Source organism: Halichoerus grypus, chromosome X (assembly GCF_964656455.1).
Source record: "Halichoerus grypus chromosome X, mHalGry1.hap1.1, whole genome shotgun sequence".
NCBI lineage: Eukaryota > Metazoa > Chordata > Mammalia > Carnivora > Phocidae > Halichoerus > Halichoerus grypus.
Window position 1 is genome coordinate 15,031,827 of NC_135727.1, and position 22,893 is coordinate 15,054,719.

At 48.7% G+C, this 22,893-nt stretch overlaps 1 protein-coding gene across 2 annotated transcripts; it reads right to left on the reverse strand.

Moving 5' to 3' along the window:
- Window positions 1-5,951: 5,951 nt before the first annotated feature.
- ZIC3 (Zic family zinc finger 3) lies at window positions 5,952-17,137 on the reverse strand. Of its 2 annotated transcripts, none has more exons than XM_036120158.2 (3): window positions 15,622-17,137; window positions 14,341-14,504; window positions 5,952-6,228 (listed from the first exon to the last, which is right to left on the reverse strand). In XM_036120158.2, exons 1-3 carry the CDS (start codon window positions 16,673-16,675, stop codon window positions 6,079-6,081), a joined length of 1,368 nt encoding a protein of 455 aa, XP_035976051.1. In that variant the 5' UTR covers window positions 16,676-17,137; the 3' UTR covers window positions 5,952-6,078. The 2 variants fall into 2 exon arrangements, with proteins under 2 accessions (XP_035976051.1, XP_035976050.1); XM_036120157.2 differs by lacking the exon at window positions 5,952-6,228 and adding an exon at window positions 11,266-13,508.
- Between the last annotated feature and the right edge of the window lie 5,756 nt (window positions 17,138-22,893).

Consider the following 22,893-nt stretch of genomic DNA (forward strand, 5'->3'; position numbering starts at 1 on the left):
GACCACAAGTAGATAAATTGAGAGTAAAGAGTTTCAAGAGTTTTGGTTTTTGCCATTCTCTATGAAATAGTTCTAAAACTTTCATATAGATCAGATTCATCTGGAACACTTGTTTGAAAGGCATATCCAAGCCCAGGCTCTGACACTGAGAAGCTGGACTTCATTTATCTAACCTGGGTCCAAGAAATGTTGTTCTTGTTTAGGTAGGCTCTACACCCAACGTGGGGCTTGAACTCACGAGCCTGAGATCAAGAATCGCACGCTGAGCCACAGGCTGAGCCAGCCAGCTGCCCCCCAAGAAATTTTCATACAGGTGATCCACAAGCCACACCCATCAGGCGGCCCCCTGAGCCTCATAGTTCTGTGAAAATATCTAAATTAGCAAAGATAAAATGTCTACTAAGTTACCTGGTACATTCCATGCAAGCAAACCTTGAGTTAGTCATCCAGTCATTCGACACTCACTAAATTGGTGGACGTTGTGCCAAGCCAGGCACAGAGTAGGCGCAAAACTCAGTTTCTTTAGCACCCAGTTATCTGTACCATCTCCTGACTCCCCGCTTCATTTTGTCCCTACACAACATCAGCACATCCAGTTAATTTAATGAATCAACTAATTCAAATATATACAATAACTTCGCAATTCGTATTGAATGTTTTCTGAAATGACTGAAGTTTTGGCCTGAGTTACATATAGTTGGTCCTCTGACTTTCAGAATGCCTAACGAAATCAAGGAGGAATGCAGTGAAAAGTCTTGCCTGAGAACATAAGTAGAGAAGTTCCTGGAATGGTGGAATGGTGGTCAGGTTGTGCCCTGAATGTAACCATTTAAGAGGGGGGAAGCCTGGGACACACGACCTGTGCTTGAGGCTAATGCTCAACCTGAGGATCAGTGCGGTCCTCCGCTTCTTTCATTCTAGACAATACATGTAAAACTCAAACATAAACACTCGAGCCACTCACAGCAGTTGCAGTATTTTTCTCACACGGAAGAAATGGGTTTTAACCATCTATTTTAGCTAAAGAATGCTCTCTCCCGATTCTACCAGGAACTTCAGTTTTGAACACCAGACTACTGTGAACACGTACTTTTCATCTAATTTAACGTATATGCGTGAACACACAAGCCACGACTCCTTTATTGAACACCGTACATGCACAAGATAAGTTTCAATTAGTGCAGGCCAGGAATCAATCCTCCCCCACCCCAACAAAAACTGCCCGAGGCCACACATTTAAAGAAATGAATGCAAATTGAAAACAATTGCACAATTACCTTTTCCAAAATGATTTAATTTTAATTAACATATTTATATTATATGTGGATGCTCAATTTAAAACACTTAAAAGGAGCAAGTGTAGAAGATGTGATAAAATATTTATTGTGTCTCAGGATTTTGCGTTTAGCAATTACCAATTCATTTTCTGATTCAATATTTGCCCAATAGAAAACTGGATGGTTAATTTATAAATTCAAAGTTGTTTCTAGATTTTTCTCTTTTCTTTTTTTGAAAATAGGGAAGGGGTTCTTGTCCTGAGTCATGATTTTCAAGTAGTTTATTCCAACTACTCACTTAACCAAAGTGATTACAGTTTAAGCCCACACAGAAGCATTTGGGTTTAAATTCAGTGTTCAAATAGTTGTGTTATACAATTAGTCAATATGCAATTACAGGGAATCTAATGGAGCCAGATGCATGTGGTCCGGACACAAGCAAACTACAGATTAAGACTTTCTCAGTTTTAAACATACAAAAGCAAATTATGCAGTTAAACAGGGCTCACTAAAGAACCGCATCCATTTTTAACCAGTCGGACCATGTGAATTTTCATTTCACCAGTTCAGAGAGATGCCTTAAGGCACTGAAACTTTCAACACTTATAAAAGTAGTATGAAGTTTCAAGTACCCAGAGCACAGACAACCCCAAAAAGTTATCCTTAATGTTTTTCCTAAATAAGGGTTTCTCTCCCCTCCCCCACTCAATTGCTTTCACAACAATGTCTTATCAGAAAGTCTTGTGAGAAAGCTTCCCTGCCGGCTCATTCACAAGATTAAATCTAGTGCCTGGGACAGAAACATGGTGTTTCAGTGTTCAACGACATAACATCCAATGGAAGAAGCTTCATTTCACATCCTTGATATACCCGCACATCAGGCTCAAAAACCACGGAAGGCTCAGAAATGATCAAGGAATAGACGCCTGATGGAACAGATGCACAGATGCTGTGCTGGAAGAAAAGACAAATGCTGAAGTGCATAATGATTTCGAAAAGATTTCTTTATCAAACATGTCATTTGTTTGAAAGACCAGGGTTGTTGGCATCAGATGTGGGGTACCAGCTTGTTAGCAAAGTGAAACATGATGGCTGCGAGATACTGGCGATTGATGAATCAATTGAAATCACTGATGTTGCTCAACTGAACGTCTTCATTTACTACCTCAATGGTCAGGAGTTAAGGAAACACCTTTTGTTTGGGGTTATCACCACCACCAAGATGTCACATCTCAGTGAATACCCTGGCTAAATATTTTTTATAAAGACTAGGGAAGTCCCCAAAGGAACGTTATCAGCTGGACAACCAATTACATACTCTCTTGGTGATCAGCTGCAAAACTATGACACGAGCGATCTTTTCCATGTAAGTTCTGGCTGGGTAACATTAGTGAATCATCGGTAAACAAGTCCCACGCACTGGATTCCTATCAAAATGTTACAATGCATTTACTCATCTTGTATCACAAATTGCCTATTATTGACTCTGGGACATTTACAGAGAGAATTGTTGGCAACAACATTTTTCTCATTGCACCAATGAAGTTTCTGATGATCTGATTAAAAACAAAGAGGACTTTTTTTTTTCCCCCCTAAGGAAAGGCAACAGGAGCAGGAACACTTCTTTAAGAATCAAAGAGGGTGTTCTCCTGCCTGCCCCTGCACCCCGCCCCCTTCCTATTTTACCGGAAGACCTGGAAGGCCGTGCTGACTGATTTGATCCCTGCGACTCTAGACTAATGTCACCTATAGGAGGATCCGCCACGGAAGGCACTACAGCGCTGTCAGGTTTGAAATTGGTCATTTAATATAACCTCGCTCTTACTAAGTAACCGACAACGAATACTCAGAACAAATTGAACACGGCCGACCCCCGCATCTAATAGGGCGAAGTCCAAAAGAAATAGACAAAAGTGATAAACCAGTTTAGGAAGGAATAATGAAAAGTCCTCCAGACTCCATACAAAAGCCATTATCATTCAGCAGTACAACCTCTCTGGGAAGGTCCAAGTCCCCAAAATGAGTGGGAAGGAAACACACACTTCCCACTCAGTTCATCCGGGCAGAGCTTAGTGTGTTTGGTGTTTCTGTTTGGTTTTACTGCATGAATAGACCCATCACTGAGAAAAAAATAACGCATTTCATAATGCTGTAATAGAGCATTTCTTCACCTTCAGTCAGGCCTCAGTTTTAACATAAAATAATCAGGTTATCCTTTCAAAACATAAGAAAACCAAAAGGAGGGGCACCTGGGTGGCTCAGTCGTTAAGCGTCTGCCTTCGGCTCAGGTCATGATCCCAGGGTCCTGGGATCGAGCCCCACATCAGGCTCCCTGCTAGGCAGGAAGCCTGCTTCTCCCTCTCCCACTCCCCCTGCTTGTGTTCCCTCTCTCGCTGGGTCTCTCTCTGTCAAATAAATAAATAAAATCTTAAAACCAAAATAAAACAAAAGTATGGCGGTAAAGTATTAAGACTGGTGGCTGTTGTTTGTGTTTTTATCTTAGGTGAGGCCATAACCTAGGGAGTCCCTAAACTTATTCTAAGGATGCTGACATCGGTCAAAACGTTTTGGGGACCCTTCTTTGAGAACTGCTTCCAAAGCTAGCTTCTAAGCCCCATAGGGAAATCGGTCTCATTATTCGACAGTCACATCCGCATAATACTAACATAAATTTAGTAGGGGGAAACTGAATAATTTAAGACATCATACGATTTAATCTTTTTGTTAAACGTGAATGCCAATTTTCACATTGTAAAATTGTCATTTGCTCTAAATACAGTAAGAATCAAGCTGTTGACTAAAGTAAAATTTTATCAAATTAAAAGTAAACCACTAAATTACTATGTTTACAGATTCTAAGTACACAACTTATTTTTATCTAAGAATAAGTGTATTCATTGGAAGATGACTTACAACAGGCATCTAATAACACTTCACTTTTACGTGTTTAAATATTCATAGCTATGTTCATAAACCCACATGCCCTATCTAGCAATTATGCTTATGAAATGCAGTATTTCTTATATACCCTAAGTCTCCATCTATTTTCTGAAAACGGCATTCATTTGCACCCCAGTACAAATCACTGCGTGTTTTTAGCAAAATAATCCATAATAGTAAAACTAGGAAACTACCCCAAAGCAAGAGGAAAAGAAGGGAATTCTCATTTGTTCAGGGATGACTGTGTGCCAGGTTCTTTATGGACTTTTTGTGTTAATCCTTAGAATAACCCTAGGAGGTATTATTATCCCAGGGCAGCTGGCTCATGCACAACTTTGTAGTCTACCTTTCCAAGGGCTTTTTAAGTAATCCCATTATAATACTCCACTGCCTGTCTGAAAGAACACAGTTCTTGTTCTTAAAAACAAAAACAAAACAAAAAATTCTACCGGCGTTGGTATAGTGGGATATAAAAATGTCCAATTTTCGGGAGCTGAGAATCAAAGAACGATAGTCTTTCTTGACTGGCCTATACTCCTGCTCTTAATGTAAATGAACAACCAAAATCAGAGGGAGATGAGCCGTTTTCCCACTACTTAAAAATTACAGTATCATCAGTCTACTTAGAAATTTTAATAAAACTGGATCTAAAGAACCAATAGCGATATACTCTATCAGGCTGCAATTTACAATACCTCTCACGGCGTAATCACGTCAAATAAATAGAATGATGGCCACTCGCAGATTACATTAGATTACAGAGGTTCAATTTAAAATGAGAAATCAAGTATCTGGAGTTCGAAGAATTTCTCTTAAGTGTCTTCATCTTCTCTAACACTACAGTTAATTAACGACAACTTGTGTTTTAATAACACCTATATTCCATGATTCGGTAAGTGTCCTAATCAATGGTTGCCAAGTTGTCTACCCCAAGAACCACTTTGGGGCTCCTGAATAAAAGACATGTAATGTGCCGTGCTATAATATCTGCTCTCCAGAGGCCCTCCTTTCTTCTTCGAGGCCATCTTTAGCTTTGTCTTTCTCTTTCTCACCCAAAGAGTGGTATGCACAAGCTCTTGGTCCTCCAAACTCCTGCCTCCCGTCCTTCCTTCTATTCACCCCTATCAATCCTCGACTCTGAATTTTTCCCCTGACTTCCCCAGCACCTGGCCCCGAGTCCCTCTGGGAAAACACTGTGAGCTCAAAACAGTTGGCTGAGTTTTGTTCAGTGGGTTTGTTTGGTTGGGTTTTTTTTTTTTTTTTGCAGGTTTTTTTGCTCAGTGAAAGCCCAGCTATATCACGAAAACTGTGATGAGAATATAAAATTGTCCCAATTCAACAGGTTAATCAACATTATTTAGGAGTTCTCGTTGTCACCGTAATAAAACAATGATCACAAAAAATTTTAATGGTTTTATTTAAGTCAAACAACAATTGTAGGGATCCTGGGTACTGCTTTTTGAACACAAACATACAAAATTAACAAAACAAGCATTCATGTTTCTAATTTTAAACACTTGAGCTCTACATGTGGAATGCAGATATTTGAAAGAGATTTTCAACAAGGTCAACACAATGCATGAGATAATACACACTGGGTTATGAATTAGGCCAGTCTTCGCCTCCATCTTCCCACTTACAATCCTAAAGTGGCAGGGCGTGCGGGGGGTGGGGGGGTGGGAGAGGGGGTGGGGGGGAGCATTTTTGCTTTTTCATTTCACAAATGATTGCTCAACACAGACTGAAATACACCAAAAGAAGAAAAGAGTCTTTTTATACGTCGGGAAGAAGCTACTACTCTTAAAATGATCACTTCAGGGTAACAGACATCCAAATTGATGTGGTTTTCTTTGAAACCTCATCAGTAAATCATTTCTTGCACAGTAGGCTCGGCATTAACCCTGCATTTAGGATAGGTAGTGGTATGGAGGGCTGGCTGCTGCATACCAACGTCAGTGTCAAGTTCTTCGTCAGGAATTAGAGACTGTCCCGGATACCAAGCAGGACAACACTGGCAAAAAAACAAAAAGTGAACTGCAGATAGGTCAAAACAAGCTAGATTTACTCTTAGAAAAATGTCTTAAATTGTTACTGGCTATGTTGTTTTCCATGCTAGTTTATAATAGAACACAATGGAATCTTTTCTTTTTTAACACCATACGTTCAAATGGTCTTTACGGACGTTGTGTTACAACGCAACACGTTAGACAGCACACACATCCTATTAGGGATCGAACAGAATAAACTTGCCATCTGGTGCCGGCTATTTCTACAGTTACCGTAAGCTCACATTTCTCTCTATTCATCAGATTAGTCAACAGGTTGAACTGTCATCACATTAAAAATATGCAAAAGTGTTTGCTTTGTTGTATGATTTTTAAAGAAAGATATTTTCTTTCGCTTTAAGAGATTTCGTTGAAACCAGAGTTTCTTGAATCCTATTCAAAGCTGTTTTGCTCCTGTGTTATTATTATGAGTCCAAGTACTCTGAACCACTCCCCCTTTCAATGCTTCCTGCATACTTAGTGTTTTTCAAGCTGTAAATTTCAATGGTTATGATAGAAACCAAGCCTCAGTGGGAAAAGCAGTGCCCTTCAGAGTCCTCAAACAAATATAAGAGTTCTACCAACTTATCACTCATCCAGTTTTGCAGAAATTCCATTCACATAATTCCTATGCAAATCCGCCAGTTTTACCATATCAAATGACCCAAAGAACACCACAGGTATCCGGGGGAGACAGTTCACCAGTGCATCTTTAGCTTGATTTTAATGCCAATTTAAGAGACAATCCAGGCTCTGTAGTTCTTAGAGAGACAAACTGCCTAACCATTAGCTAAAGCTTTTTTAAGTTAACGAACTTTTCATTTTTCACACTTTCGGTACCAAGAGATTTAACCAGGGAAAAGCTCAAAGCTCAGGGTTCAAACTACAGCATGGAAAAATAAAGTATAGACCAAGCACCATCTACTTCCTTTGATCTCTCAAAGATGTCAATACTCCATTCCAGTGAGGGGGTGGGGGGAGTGGCTGAGCCCGGGAAGGAAACTTCAACCAAAGGGGGGAAAAAAAGATCTGTTTGGTGGCAATTTCAAAACAAGTTTCCAAACTGCAGAAGAGGCTGCAGCCCCTTTGACTTGCAGGAATTACACATAAGAAAAGGACAGAAAATACTACAAGGCATGCTTATTATTTTAATTGCCCAGGGGTTTCCAATGCAAAGCACGACAACTTAAATGCATATTCCAAATTCTTGCTCCAAAGCCGTCTTCTTTGTGCACTGAAAAGGAGGAAAGACAACCCCATCAATTGTTCTCTGCTGATAAAGGCACTGTTTTGCAGATTTCCCCCCAGATCTGGGCCAGCTTTGCTAATGACCTGCCCACCCACCTGGGACCCTTCCCAAGGTGGCCCCCCGGGAACTGCCCCACACTTTCAGGTGCCCAAATGCTCGACGGTGGGCAGCCCCGAGAAGGCTGCCTTTTAGTTCAGCTGTTGGCCTCCACGAAGACGCAACCTGAAAGAATTCGTGCCGCTCATTTTCCTAGAGGAGGCGGGGGGTCAACAGCTACACCTTTTTATCCCACTTTTTTTTTTTTTTTTTTTTTTTGGTCCTCCCGAAACACACATCTGAAGGTGAATCTGCAAACTTTTTCTGCAGAAAAAAAAAAAAAAAAAAAAAAAACAAACACGAGCTCGAGATCCCAGACCTACCAGGGGTTCTTTCACCCGCCAGGATTTAGGCAGTTAAGCAAAAGCTGAATGAAAATTTTCGGGACTGTGGCCTTTCCGCCCCCCCCCCTTCGCGTAGGATCACCAGCTGTTAACAGCACACACAAAAGCTGCGACAGTGCCATTTCTCAAAGGTCCACGTTTAAACGAGATATGCAGAAAACGGGGCCCGAGCAACGCTTAGGGTTCGAACTCGCAATGGCACGTTTTATATGGAAATGGTACCTGCGTGTCCCCTCCCGGGCCCCGCCATTGTCCTGGAGGAGAAAGCGGCCGCTCATTGGCATTTTTAGGGGGATCGGACTTGCTGCGGCTTCCCGACCCGGCACAAGAACTCAAAATGGCACCCCCCCACCCCCACCCCCCCACCCCGGAGGGCCCGGAGGAGAGGTTTTCAGTCGGGACGGGAGGGTGGGGCGGCCTCCAGCGGGCTTCAAGTCCAAGTCCCCTGGGAGCCCCAACACCCAGAAGGCTCGCCAACTTCCCACGCCCAGAATGCCCTGGAAGAACTTCTTCGCTTCCGTTTTTTCACAATTTTGCGATCGGCCGCCACAACCTACATTCTCCCGCGAGGCGCTCGGAGCCGAGGAATAACGAGGGAGTTTAAAGCACACAACAGTTCGGCGGCCCGCAGTCAGCGCTTTGCTGCGCTCCGCGGGGGTTCGCATCCGGCCGCCATGTTCATCACTCGAGAGCCGCCCCAAAACCACCCCCCTTCCCCACACCCCTCTCCTCCCCTCCCTCCCCGCTCCGCCGAGGCCGCGGCGCAGCAAAGCCGCTTTCAACTCTCCCCCCACCCCCTGGCAGTCGGAGCGGCTCGACGGCTGCGGGGTGTGCGCCTGCGCGGGAGTGCGGGCGGGGGGGGGCGGCGGGCTTGAAAAGGCCGGAGCGGCGGGGAGCGGGGGAGGGGCTGGGGCCCGGGCCGAGCCTACTCTTTCCTCGCAGCGGGTCCCCGCTCCGGCCCCGGCCCGGCTCTCGCACGTGCGCGCTAAAAACCCACTTCAAAGTCTGCTCCCGGCGCGGGGGCGGCCCCCTCCGGGCCGGCCCTAGAACCCTCGCACCCCCGCACCGCCACGCGGGCCGCCAACCAAGCCCCGGGCCTCACTCACCTCCGGCCCCAGACGCTGCGAAGAGACCGGGAGGGCCGAGCCAGAGGACGCCCGCCTAGGAGCCCCGGCAGCCGGGAGCGGCCTCCGGGCGTCCGAGTGCCTCCCTCCCTCCTCCCACCCCCACCGCCTGGAGAAAATGAATGGAACACAAAGTTTGCGGCCAGCGCTACGCTGTGGCCTTCGGAGCTCACCATTGTTTGGGCTCGTATTGACCCCAGGTCCGGATTAGGCAGCGGCTGATTCCTGCTTTACAGCCCCGCCGGCCTAATGAGGCCGGGAGGCGATGGGGCGCGAAGCGTCCGCGGAACCCGGGCGACCGCCGGCTTACGGCCGCCGAGGGCCCTGTAGGTGGAGGTCAAAGGGTCAGCGGGCCGAGACCGCGAGAGAATTGACCCTAGGAAACGAGGTCCCTTCCCCGCCCGCCCCCCGCCCCCCGCCCCGAGCTTCGACCCGGACTTGCAAGAGGTTGGTGTGTGCACAGGGACCCTGGGCGCCCCGACGAGGGGCCCGAGGAGCGCGGAGCGGGAGCCCTGACTTCCGAAACGCCTGGCCTCGTCGCCGGGGCAAAGCCTCGGGGGTCAGACATTGAGAGAGGCAGCCTAGCTGCCAGGCGGAGAACCCGCCCTTCGGGGCATGGGCACGCCGGTGGCTATTCTTACAGAAACTTGAGTGGCAAGAGGCCCTTCGACTTTTCTCCTCTGTTTGGGGGGGAGGGGGAGCTTATAGGGGGAGGAGAAGGTGCCAGGGGCGCAGCGGCAAGGGGACAGCAGGCGGCAAGAAGGGGGGAGGGGCGAGGAGGTCCTGAGCACAACTTTCCAGGGAGGCTTTGTGAGCGGAGGCGGTCCCTGCTCGCTCTCCAACCTTCGCAGTAGCTGAGACGGACTGCCGCGCTTAGCCTGGACTCTGATCTTTAACCTTCCAAACTGGATGAAGGCCAGACTTCTGTCTGCTGGGAAATAGACACCTCCCCTTTCCCCACCCAACAGTGGAAATCTTAAGCTAAACCACCCAGTTTGGGAAAGATAATGGACTTTTAACAAAGGTCTTACCAGGTGCAAGAAGGAAAATAACAGGTAGATCACTAAGAGCCCAGTTGACATTCATGGTTTCCAGCTGATCCATCTTTAGGGTTGCAAGGTTTTTTTGTTGGGGGGGGTGCTTATTCTTTAAGGTATTTACTGAAAATTCAAGAATATAAATGTGCACTCCCAGAGTCAGATTATAGGAGGAAAATCTGTGAAAAGTTTTCTACTGAAATAAACTTTTTTTTTTTGCCAACAAGTGACAGGGCAGAGACTATTTGAGAAACATGATGCTACACCAGAATTAGAGGAAATCACGTAGAGGGGCAAAGCTTTTACTTTATCTTAATATTGCTTATCATCATTGTTAACTGGTATCTTCCCCTCTTAGGACACAATGCTTTACTGTAAAAATTTTATGGTAGAATAATACCAAGCTTGCTAAGGAAAAATCAAACTCTTCTTTATGTCTCCTAAAGAGATATTTAATATTTTTACTGGCAGGGAGGAGAAGCAAGTTTCTGAGAGAATCCTTCAACCAACCCACCAGTCAACCCCCATTTGAGATTAGGTTAAGTTGGGGGTGGAGAGGAAATTCATGGAGAAAACAGTAAATTGTGGAAGTTCAATGCATATTTCAGACAAAAAAACACTATTTAGACTTAAGTTGGAAGACATTTAGCGCCAATATTATGAACATACACTTTCTGCAAACCTGCTGAGCATTTAAAACGGCCTCTGGTTTGAAGTGAAGGAAAAATCCTGAAACAGGAATTTGGTCCAGCACCCTCAGTGTCAAGGTCAAGATTGGAATGTCTGGGGTAGGAGTGGTGGACTGACCAGGTTACCTGCTCATCACTTGTGAAGTCATCCCAATCTCTCTGTTCATGGCATTCAGGCCCTTGCCTTGTCTACTGGCGGAGGAGGAGGAAAGTGCAAAAAAAAAAAACCCCATTCTCCACAAACAAAAAATTGCATCCAAAGCAATTTGCAATTAGAAACTGTCAATAATTGTTGACAAAGATCAGTAGGTAACTTAAAATAGACTGCTTCAACTGTATCCAGGAAATCAAAGTTTCTTTTTTAATCATCAGAAGTTCTCTGGGCATTTCAATTTAAGGTTGATTTATTTGAACATGAAAAAAAAATCAGGCACTAAATACAAAAATGTTATAACATAAATAAGATGTGCCAAGACTTTATTTCTTCAAAAAGAACAATAAACAAAATCCTATAATTCAAAATGATATTGTATAATACCAAATGGACTGCCACCAAAAAACCTAGAGCATTGCCCCTTCAAGAGAAGGAGGTACTTAAGCCTATTCATTACATTTCTAAATTCTTTACAATTCCTTATCTCCACCATTCTATTTGCTGATTTGCAAGCTGGTTATTCATGCAGAGACTGGGCTCTCAATATTAAACAGCACCCTAAATTAGTTAAAAAGTCTCTCGATACTCTACCCAGTCCAACCCACCAATATAGTAATCAGTTTTTTTCATACAACAACTGTTAAAGAACTGTTTGTCCAAATGAGTTGCTTCGCTGAAGATTAAATGGATTGTTAATATTTTGTCACAAAGCAAACAACCATTTTTCATTGTTATTGATTTTAATGGAAACAATGCTCTTAACATCTGTGCCTACAAACCATGAACTTTAAAAATACATATTTTGCAAATGTTTTTTTCTTTCCATAATATCATTTCAGAACCGCTGCAGTTATTACACCGCTATAAAAATGTTATGAATAACTGATAATTATGAATTGAACTATATACAGCAAAACAAATCAGCCTTTGCCTTCCAAAACTGTAAATGGACTATGGTTCTTTTAAGAAGCACTTTAACCATAAGTAAGCACGGCTCAACTGGCCTTACTCATCACCACTGTTTCAGACATACGCTTACTTTTGAAAATATATAGATAGCTAGATAGATTTGATAGGCAGATTAGATAAGTCATAGATACAAACATATATATGTATATGGGTGATCCCTCGATAGAATACACAGACATGCATCCTGCCACAATGTTCATTTTTATGTAAGGTAATAAAAAACTAAGGGACATAAAACTCATTAGGTTACCTTATGTTTATATATGTAGGGCAGGGATGATTAAATCCAGCTTCTCAGTCTTTGAAATACAAGATTGAGATGTCATGGCCACTAACTGAACTGATCAGTAATATTTGATTTGCATGCTGAAAATCCAGGACAAACACATTTAAACTCGCAGTTAAACAACCATCTGAGCTACAGATAAAGAAAGGAGGGTCTCCCCAGATGGAAACTGACACTGTAAGGAATCTACACTGCAATAGAAAAATAATTTAACAATTAAAAAAGGGATCTGAGTGAGTTATAAATACCAACAAACAAGATTTCATTTGCTTACGTCTCCTCTTTGTAGAGGGAGGCTGTTACAAAACAAGAGAAAGGAGTCAGTGGTTCAAAAACTGTAAATTGTGTTCTTCTTTCAAAACAATAAAATTTAATGCTAAAGCAGTTATAATCAAAAGCTGTACAGCATTTGTTAGAAAACATTTTTTCCATAAATATTGTTCAGTTCCCGGCACTTGTAGCAATAATTAAATTACAAACGATAAATATGGCATCAATGGATATGTATTTACAAAAAAAAAAGTTATTACAAAAGGCAACTGTATACTAAACGTCACAATCTGTGTAGAGTAACATCACATCCTCAGCCTGAAAAAATACTGAACAACAGTTTCGACCCCATTAGACAAAAATACATTCACAAGTGTAATGCTTTGAGGAAAAGTTCAAGACATAACAGGACTTTGGCACGGTTTAAGACTGTGAGAGTTTAAACAATCACCACTAAGGCGAAGAATTTCCATCAGTTTAACATCACCACCACCAACAAGCCTTCTATAACTTCCTCTCAAGAAACAGGACAAGTGTTAAAATGAGCTGAAGGAGTTTAGGAATGGGGTGTGCAGAGAGCAAGAGAAAAGGGAGGAAAAAGCAGTGAAAAAGATTTTTTTTGAAAATCTTTCAAATGCCAAAACATATTTTCTAATCCTGAGAAAAGGGCAGGCTACTTTTGGATCTTGCCCAAAAACCTTCCTGGACAATTGCAATTAACAAGATGTAACCCTATATATGGCCTCTTGCCTTAAAAAACTCCATTTCCATCTGATTGGTCTCAGTTTCCTTTTTAAAATGCATTTGGTCCATTCTATGGTTAACAGGGTTTGTGTTTGTGTTTGTCCTCAGACGTACCATTCGTTAAAATTGGGAGGAAGTCCAGGGTTGTGGCTGGTGCTAGTTTGAACTGCAGAAGGGGTTTTAGTGGTATCTTTACTGTTTGCAGAAGCTATAGCGGGTGGAGTGGAAGATTCATAGCCTGAACTGGCAGCAGGGGAGGAATCTGACCCTTGAGATTCATGAACCTAAAATTAACATGTATATATTATAATGAATATAATTCCAACTGGCATTGTGCAAGCAAAAACAAGAGCAGAATTCGAGCACTGTAAGAGCAAGACCGCCCAGTGACCCACTTAAACGAGAAATGCTGCTGATTTGGGTTTTTTTTTTTTTAATTTCCATATTACCGATGTCTAGAAAACCCGGAGATGGTCGCCAACACAACAGTTTCAGCCCTAAGACCGGCATTACGGAAAAGGAGTACAACACCTTGTCTTATCCATGCCCTTTCTCCGCGGATGGAGTGGGATAAGCACTTGGTCTTTGGGGCCTCTAAAATACGCCCTCCCGGCCCAGGTTTCACCAAGCCCGCTTCGGCTTGGGAAAGCAGGTACGGAGAAAGGTGGCACAGGCACCCTGGGCGCTGCGAGGTCTCAGACAAATGCGTGGGAATCCGACCACGCTCCTCGGCCCTATTGTTTGATCGGCAGCCGAAGAGCGAATGAACCACCCACCCCCGGGTTCGGCGCGGGTACTCCGGGTTCCCACCGCGGGCTGTGCGGGGAAGAGGCGGCCACTACAACCTCCAGCCCCGGCGAGCTCGGTTAGAGCTTCCCAGTAAACAACCAATTGTTCCTCTGCTCCCTCCTCCTCCCCACTGTGCCCTCCCCACTGTGCTCTCCCCCGCCGCCCCCCCCCCCCCCGGTGCCCAAAATGGGTTCAAGGTGTCACCGCTGGAGCAAATCGGATTTAACGTGGAGGATACAGGGTTGGCAGCGCGGGCGCTTCCGTTCCGCGGCCCGCTGTCGGGCCGAGTGTTTATAAACCGCCGACCGCTAATAAAGAGGTAATTACCTTCATGTGCTTGCGCAGGGAGCTCGGGTGCGTGTAGGACTTGTCGCACACTTTGCAGATATAGGGCTTGTCCGAGGTGTGCACATGCATGTGCTTCTTGCGGTCGCTGCTGTTGGCAAAGCGTCTGTCGCAGCCTTCGAATTCACATTTGAACGGTTTCTCACCTGCAAAAGGCAAAAACGCAAAGGGGCAAAAATATGATCAGGGCCCGGAGCTTCCTAGGACCCAGCAGCGGGAGACGCAGCGCCCGGCGGTCTGGCCGGAGAGGGAGCGCCGACTGGGGGCGGCTGTGGCGTCTCGGTTCCCTGGAGAAAAATGGAGAGCGCTGGTTGAGCCCGCTGGGCTGGGGAGTGGTGGTCGGGCGGGGGTGGGGCAGGGTCGGCCCCGAACCTGCGCGTCCCTTTGTTCTCGCGCAGGATGGGGAAGCTCCTGGCTCCTCCAAACTTTCCCCTAACTTGTGCTTCCATCCCACCCGGCCCAGGGCTCCCAACGCGTGGCCACGCTCCGCCGCTACCTCGGCGATGTAACCCAGCCCGGGCGGGACAATGGACCGGGGACGGGACAATCCCGTTCAGTTCCTTCTTTGTACCTTTTAATTCGCCTCTTTCAAATGCGGCGGTTTTGCTAAACCCAGTATTTAAAAAGCAGGGGTCGTTATACTTAACGTTCGAAAAGAGAAACCTATATAAATCCAGGGGCTCCGGACAGTTTTACAAGATGTTCGGAACAAGCCACGAAACTGAGGTGTCTTTTCTACTTTAGCTTTCCTCCCGAAGGACTGAATTGAACCTGGAACTCCAAATAAAAATAGTTTGACAAAAGTATCAGTCATTTAATTAGGAGATGTGCCAATCAAGGGTAAAAAAGAGCGGAAGTAACCGAAAGTTAGTTTTCATTAGCATTTCTATGGTTGCTTTCCCCGAATGTGTGCCGAGAGCTAAGTCGCTTGTAAGCAATCCGCTCTCATCACATTCGGAGTCCCTTCCTAGTAACCCAGAAAAGAGACAAAAAGAGGCGGCGCCAGTTGGTTCCTGGGCGCGAGAAGGTTCCAATTAGTTCCTGAGACCGCGGAGCCGTCTGCCCGGGAAGTTAGAACTGGGCAAAAGCGCCGCGGGGCGGGGAGGGCGAGAGGTGGAGGGACACTGACAGCGCTTCTTTCCCGAACGGCCCCGGCGGGGCGCCGCCCCTCTCTTTGGTCGCCACCCCTCTCCCTCGCGCTGCAAGTCGGCTCCGTGGCGCGGTGCCGCTGTGAACCACGCGCCCGCTTGCCTTACCCCTTACCTGTGTGGGTCCTCTTGTGGATCTTGAGGTTCTCGGAGCGGGCGAAGATCTTCCCGCAGCCCGGGAAGGGGCAGGGGAAGGGTTTCTCGCCCGTGTGCACTCGAATGTGGTTGACCAGTTTGTACTTCGCCTTGAAGGACTTGCCCTCGCGAGGGCACTCCTCCCAGTAGCAGACGTGGTTGTTCTGCTCCGGGCCCCCCACATGCTCCATGGTGACATGTGTCACCAGCTCGTGCATGGTGCTGAAGGTCCGGTCGCAGCTCTTCTTGGGCCGGCTCAGCTGAGCCTCGTCGATCCACTTGCACGACAGCTCCTGTTTGATGGGCTGCCGCATATAACGGAAGAAGGCGCCGGGCCCGTGGTGGGCCGCCACGTTCACGCCCATGTTCATGTTCATGGGGCTGTAGTTAGGGAACTGCGCGCCGGCCGTGTAAGGGTCCGTGCGCGGGCTGGCCACCGGGCGGTACGGGTCGGCGCGGCCGAACAGCTCCCCGCGCAGCCCCAGGTGGACCTGGTTGTTGTCCACGTGCCCTGTGGGCGACGGGTGCCCGGCGCCCTGCTCATGCAGCCCGGGGAAGAGCAGGTAGCCAGGGGGCTCGGGAATGCCAGCTGGAGCGTGCAGGCTGCTCGCCGAGCCGGCGAAGAGCCCGTGCTGCCCGCCACCCGAGGCCGCCTCACCGAGCCCGGAGCCGCGCTGGCGGAACAGAAAGTCGCGCGTGGAGTTGAAGGCGGCGGAGGCGGCACCGCCGTAGCTGGGCACCTGGCCGGCGTGGTGATGATGGTGATGGTGGTGGTGATGATGGCCCAGGGCGTTGGCGTAACCCGAGCCCTGCGGCGTGAACGCAGAGCTCTGGCCCGAAGACAGATCGTGAGCCGCCGCGGGGCTCAGCTTGAAGGCGGCGGCGGCGGCGGCGGCGGCGTGGGGCGAGTCCCCGAAGGGATTCAGCCCCATGCCCGCCGGCTCGCGGTTGGGCATCTCGTGGTGGCGCGGCGCGCCGAAGCTGCCCACTCCCAGCCCGGGGAACTGCGGGCCTCCGTCCAGGAGCATCGTCATGGGTGGGGCGTTCTGGGCACAGGCGATACCGCTGAACTGAGCGAGGGTGCGGGCGAAGGAGATCTCCGAAGTGCCGTAGTCGGCGAGGGGTGGCGGCGGTTGGACACTGCCGGGAGACCCCCAAGGCGGTGCCAGGGGCTGCAACTTTCCGTCGCTGTGAGAGTCTCCTGCAGAGGGATAGGAGGGAGGAGGGGAAGTAGAGGAGCAGGAGGGGGGGAGGAGGGGAGAAGAAGGAGCGGGGAGAAGGGAGGAGAAAAGACTCTGGGACTAGATCTGGTTTAACAAACTAACAGGCGCGCACAAAGAAAAATAAGCAAAATAATAAGTGGAGGGCGGAGTTGGCCAATCCGGTCCCGGGCACCCCTCCTCTCCCCGAGAGCGCAGCACCGCGGGGCCAGGAGGCTCCCTCGGCACGGGCCTCCCGGCTGGGCTGCGCTGAGTAGCAGAGCCGGCTCGTGGCCGGCGGGCAGGCAGCGGGCTGGAGGCAGGCTCGGTCCTCGCCGCTCGCCGCGCGAGTCCCAGCCTCTTCGCCTCCAGAGTAATGTCCTTGGACTGATAAAGTCAATCACTCACTCCTCTCACATAAACCGAGCGGGAGGCCGCGCGGCGCGCGCCAATGGGGAGCCAGCTGGCCCGCGGTCACCTGACCCCCGGCCCTGCAGCCCATTGGCCGCCGCCACACTGATTGGCAGCGCGGAGCGGGGAACATGGCAGCCGCAGCCGAGCGACCGCCGCTGATTGGGCCGTGGCCGGGCGCCTGGCAGGTGAGGCGGCGGCGGCGGCCGGGCGCCCGCGAGTGGGCTCCGCGGAGCTTGCGCTGCTGTGGGGAACTGGAGCCAGGCTCGAGTCAGCGGCCGGCGGGGCGGCGCCGGGCCGCTCCCTGGCTTCCCTCCGGCCCGAAGCGGGCAGGCAACCCCTCACGCGCTTTACCCGCTTTGGCCAAACGCACTCTTTGCCCCGCGAGGATCGTTCCCACCGTCGGCGCGGCGCTGGACGTCCAGGCCCGCTTGGGCCCCCGCCGCCTCACCACCCGGAGAAAGCGCCCTCTCGGCCGCCGCAGGGCGCCCATCCTGGGGCGGGCGTAGCAGTTCCAGGTTCACGGCCCATTAGCCGCGTCCTCCCCACACGCCACCGTGGGCCCTGATGGCTCCGAGACCACGGACCCGGGCCGGCCAGCTCGCCGTGCGGGCCCCGAGCCGCTGCTGGCCGTCCGAGGCCCAAGCGGGGAGAAACGATTACAATTAGAGCCGATTTCCCTTACTTCCGTCTGAGCCAAGCGTTGACTCCTTAGTTTGTGAGTGGTGGCTCTACTCGCCGCTGCCCCTGCCCCCCCCATATATGACACACCAGCCACAGCTCAGCAAACATACAACATCGTAAACGCAAGCACGTCGCTGGGAACACTCACGCAGCACGGTTAACACAGAGCTAAACAGAAGCGTAAGCACGCACAAACCAGTACCACAACAAACTACACACAAAACGGTAAAAACACAGGCACATGACAAACGGAACACACAACAGAGTAAATACACGCACACAACACAGCAAACACAGACACAAGTACAAATACTAAGCACGCACAGAATACACTTAGCCTGCGCACACAACACACTAAACACACTACATAGCAAACTCACTAGACACACACTAGATCAGCGTGGTTTCCAACCCAAAGGGTAATCGGCTTCGAATTCTCAACATTTTCAAATGCAAAAGTGGGGGGGGGGGCAGGAATGGAGACTGTGGGGTGGAATTTTCTTCTCTCTGAACAGCCAAGGCTTTGCTCTCTTCTACTCCTACCCAGACAAGCACATAGTGACCTCAGGGAATTCTTACCCCTTGAGGATTTACCTTCCAGAGTTGTGTGTTGAAGCACACCCCCCCCACACACACCCCACCCCGCCCCACCCCCACCCCCACCCCGCCTGGTGCTAGGTCTTTCTGGACTTAATGGCCAGGTTCAGACAGGGCTATAAATCCACTCATTTTTTGTCCGGCAGGGTATTTGCAAAGAATGCAGGAGAGTGGGAGTGGAAAGAAAAGGCCCACAGAAAGATGGCTGTGATTGTCACATCTCGAACAGGGCCGAGCCCCCAAAGTCTGCGCCTTGAGTCAGCCTCACAGCCTGGCCGCCATCTCTCTGTAGGAAACAGAACATCTGATCAAGTTCAGAGGCGCTTGGAGAGACAGCCTCAAGCAGCGCTTTCTAACTGCGGCCTTTCACTTCCTGCCCCCCAATCCGCCGGGCCTGGCCAAGACTTCACCTTCTTTCTTTGCCATTTTGCTGGGGGGAAACCCTGCCGGTAGCACACTTACCGTAGTCACCCCCTCCCATCAAACTCGCCCCAATTCTCCCTCTCCATCCACAGCTCTCTCCCCAGGTTGGAAGGTGAGTTCACTACTGACTTAAATGATTACATCTACTGAAAATAGGCTCTCCAAGAACGGTTTCAGTGTCGCTCAGCAGAAGGTTTCTTTGCAGGGGGGGGAGGGGACTCAGAGAAGAACAAATATGCCTAAATCATGCAAATGAATTCCCTGGAGTCAGGTTTACAAAAAGGGAGGATTGCTTTTCTTTCTTTCCCCCTTTCTTTTCACTTTGCCCTTTCTATCCTTCCTTCCCTCTACCTCTCTTCACCTCCCACCGACCCCCACGGACCCTGGGCGCGGAGTTGCATAGAAAAAGTTTGGATTTCCTCCGATCACCAGTGCAGAGGAGAGCGGTTCTCGAGGCTCGGGGGGCGGGGCGGGGGTAGCTGTCAGGCCCTTGCACGGCCAGCGCTGGTGCGAGGGTTTGCGGGGACCCCGGCCGGGGACCCCGGCCAGGTACCCCCCCCCCCCGCCCCCGAGAACCTGGGGCCTTGCGCGTTTGGGAGTCAGGGCGGACTGCGGGGCGAGGGGCTGAGGGAGGAAGGCGGCCGAGGGAGCCCAGCCGGCCCCTTCTGGGGGAGGGGGCCTGAGCGCAGGGCAGGGGGATGTTGCGGCTGCTGACCTACCCGGTGCCCAGTGTCCGTTTTGATATGGCCACATTCCGATAATTAATTGCCTCCAGCACGTGCTCTGTAGTCCCTGGAACAAAAAGGCATAATTCAATTAGATCATCAACCGAGAAGTGGGGAGGGGGGGATGCTTGTTAAGGGGCCGACCTGAGGCGGTTCAGCCAGGCCAAAACCCCCGGCGGTGGAACCCTTCCTGGGACAGCCCGGCCCAGCCCGAGTGCGACTCTGAGGGGGTGTCGGTGCTCAGGGAGGCGCAGGGTCCCCAGATGTCCCCGAGAGGACGAGGCTGGGGGCTTTGTGAACAGCAGGACAGAGGCAGACCATTTCTGATTCTAGTTTGGTTGGTTTGGGTGGAGGTTTCCTTTTTGGGAGGGGGAACCCTGACCCTCGAAACAGATAGAAAGCGAAATATCTCCAGATACAGCAAGTTTACCGCCTATGAAAACAAAGCCCCCTCCCCCAAAGCAAATCACTCCTGTTAGGCAGTAAGAGTAATAATGATACAGCGGAAGTTTCCCTGATTACCTGCAGCCCTCACCCCTCAACTTGCTTTTCGGAGGAGACCCTGGGAAGAACTTCGGGGCACAGAGGGCTTTGGGGAGCTGTGTCTGAAAGCAGAGTGGTGGCGGAAAAAGAAAAGCAGAGAAAAGTTTTGCCTGCACTCAGGCTGGAGAGGGAAGGCAGGAGTTCTCGTTCCCTCGTTTTCTCAGGTGGAGAAAGGAATCACTGGGCTAGCCAAGGCAGGGCAACTGGAACCCAGGGGTCGTGGGTCTTATTTTACGCTATAACCGAGGCTCCTTCGGCAGCGTTGGCTTACTGGGGTTTACATGTGTATTAGGCAGCGTAAATTAACCAATAAATCTCTTTTATGCGTCCCCCAGTTGTATGTGGTCTGGTCTAAATATCCACATGTCTGTATGGATAGGAAATATAATGGGATCCGTTCCCTCACACTGAGTTCAAACAGTAAATAGGAAAAAGATTTATTCTCATGCCCAAATCTGAAGCAATAAATAAAATCAGTGAAACTGGTCACTGCCAAACAAGCAAAGCTTTTGAGCCTGAATTTTAGGATCCATCTTAAGAGAAGCAGGAGGGAAACAGAACGTCCAGACCGGAGGGGGGGACAAACTGGTTACTCCGCACAACCCAGACCCCACTCTGCATCACTTGTTTCCTCACGCCAGCCCCCTCAAAAAAACAAAACAAAACAAAACAAAACATGTACAGCACGTTGTGCTATCGGGCAGGATTTCTTTCGAAACCCATTTTCTGTGGCGGCCATGAAATTATCCTAAGTCGGAGACCTAGCAATTTTCTTTAAGTCCAAGGGAAACACTGCGGTCTTTTCTTCTGTTTTGTATTTAGAAAAGACTTGCAATCTAACACTCGCAACATTTTAAAGACCCTTTAAACCCAGCAAGCGGATTTCCGTTCTGCCAATGCTTCCTGATTTATTTCAATAAATGAATCTTTGAATCCAGGAAGGGAATTATTCCAAGACGCTGAATTTGGTGCCCCTGCCTCTTCCTACTGGAGCACGGAGTGTTTCTCGTTGAAACATGTCCTTGAAACTCACCATTATTCGCATTTTTTCTTCCTGGTAAATGACACTTTCTTTACATAAATCCCCACCCTCTCTTCAGAGTCCCAGGTCTTTTTAAAAGAAAAACTGCACATCGCGATAAAAAATGAAGGGCGAGAAAGCTGGGAAAGGAATGCGTTTTTAACTCCTCTTTATTTTTATGCTAAGATAAAGCTCTTAATTGGCTTCAGGGGCCGAGCTCAACTATCGATCTCCGGAGCCCGGGGACCTGCGGACACACTCGCCAACCGCTCATTTGGGCTCCGGATTTCATTGGCCACATTAGAGTTTTCACCACACTCCCATCATTCGACACATGTTTTATAAGCCCTAAATGCCCTGAAAATACAATATAGAATGAGCAAATAGATATTGTTAATCAACCCTTTTAAAAAATCTGTTTTGCCTTTGTCCTCCAGTCCAAGACACATCGCTGACCAGTGTAATGAAATGCAAACCAGACGGGAATGAGACATTTTCATTGTACTTGTCAATCAAGGCTGTGCAGAATTTATATATATATATATATATATATATATATATATATATTTGAACTTCAGAGACTCAGGCTAAAGTAAAGTAAATAGGATTGAACTTGGAGAAGGCAGGCAGGGAACTGAACTAGAGCTATCAGAATCCAGTTTGGGATTATGAGAGCCCCAGGAATACAGGAAATGGAGTGAAGCTGTGGGCAGTGGGCAGTACTCTCGGAGTCTGGGAACAAGGCTCATAGTGAGCCGTGGTCGTGGCCCACCACGATGCCAGCATCTTTACTGCTCTGGGGGTGCCTAGATGTTAGCCTCCAGGCTCTAAGGCACACTGGGAGTGGCTCTGAGTGCCAGAAGGACAAGTCACATTGGAAGAGGACTTCCCCTTCAGGATCAGAACCCCTTGTAGGTGGGGAGTACCCAGCCAAGGGGAGAGGGAGACCCAGGCAGAGGCCGGTAGACAATGACGCATTTGATTTGTGTTTACAGGTCCTTCCCCAGAGACCTGAAGAGATAGGCGAAGGAAAATGGATTTGGGGTGTGAAGCTTGCCGGACGTTCTGGAGCACACGTTTACTCAGGACCCCAAGTTCCTTCCAGTTGCCAAATGCTCTGTTTGTTCTGATATGTAAATGATCTCAGCTCCAAAATAAAGTGGCTGGACTATGCTGAGGTATTTGCTTCATTTCTCTGCTTTGGGACACGATCCTGCTCCCAGAGTGACAGGAGGGGTACCTTTGGGCCACATCATGGATTCTGGCAGTGAATCTCATCCGTGGTGCTTAGGTCTGGGACTGCATTCCCCCAGGCCCTTTCCACCATTCCCTCTTCCTCCTTCCCGCCTCCCTGGGGCCAGAGGCTACAGTACCCCAATGATCTTCTCTTTTGCCCACGCTGAGAGGGCGCATTCCTGCCACCTAAAGATATGCTGGCCCCAGCCCATTCAACTCCCAAGGAACTTCATGTAGGTCAGGAAGGGCATTTTGTAAAATGGAATTGTCCGAGTTTTTGCATTGGGTTTGGAGTCACTCGTGTAGTCCTTTCCTAGTGAGGGGGTGGGAGGAAAGGGCTTTGATATTAAAACAAAGCACAGCCCCCCCGCCCTCGCCCTTTTGTTTCCCCACCTCCAAACAAGACAGAGTAG

What these genes read in the sequence shown, in the direction of transcription:
- ZIC3 (XM_036120157.2), bottom strand. Translation starts at nt 16,675, where the DNA reads ATGACGATGCTCCTGGACGGAGGCCCGCAGTTCCCCGGGCTGGGAGTG. An exon ending in CCACAAGAGGACCCACACAG is followed by an intron (nt 14,505 to 15,621) that starts GTAAGGGGTAAG and finishes TGCCTTTTGCAG; the next exon opens with GTGAGAAACCGTTCAAATGT. An exon ending in CCCTGCGCAAGCACATGAAG is followed by an intron (nt 13,509 to 14,340) that starts GTAATTACCTCT and finishes TGTTAATTTTAG; the next exon opens with GTTCATGAATCTCAAGGGTC.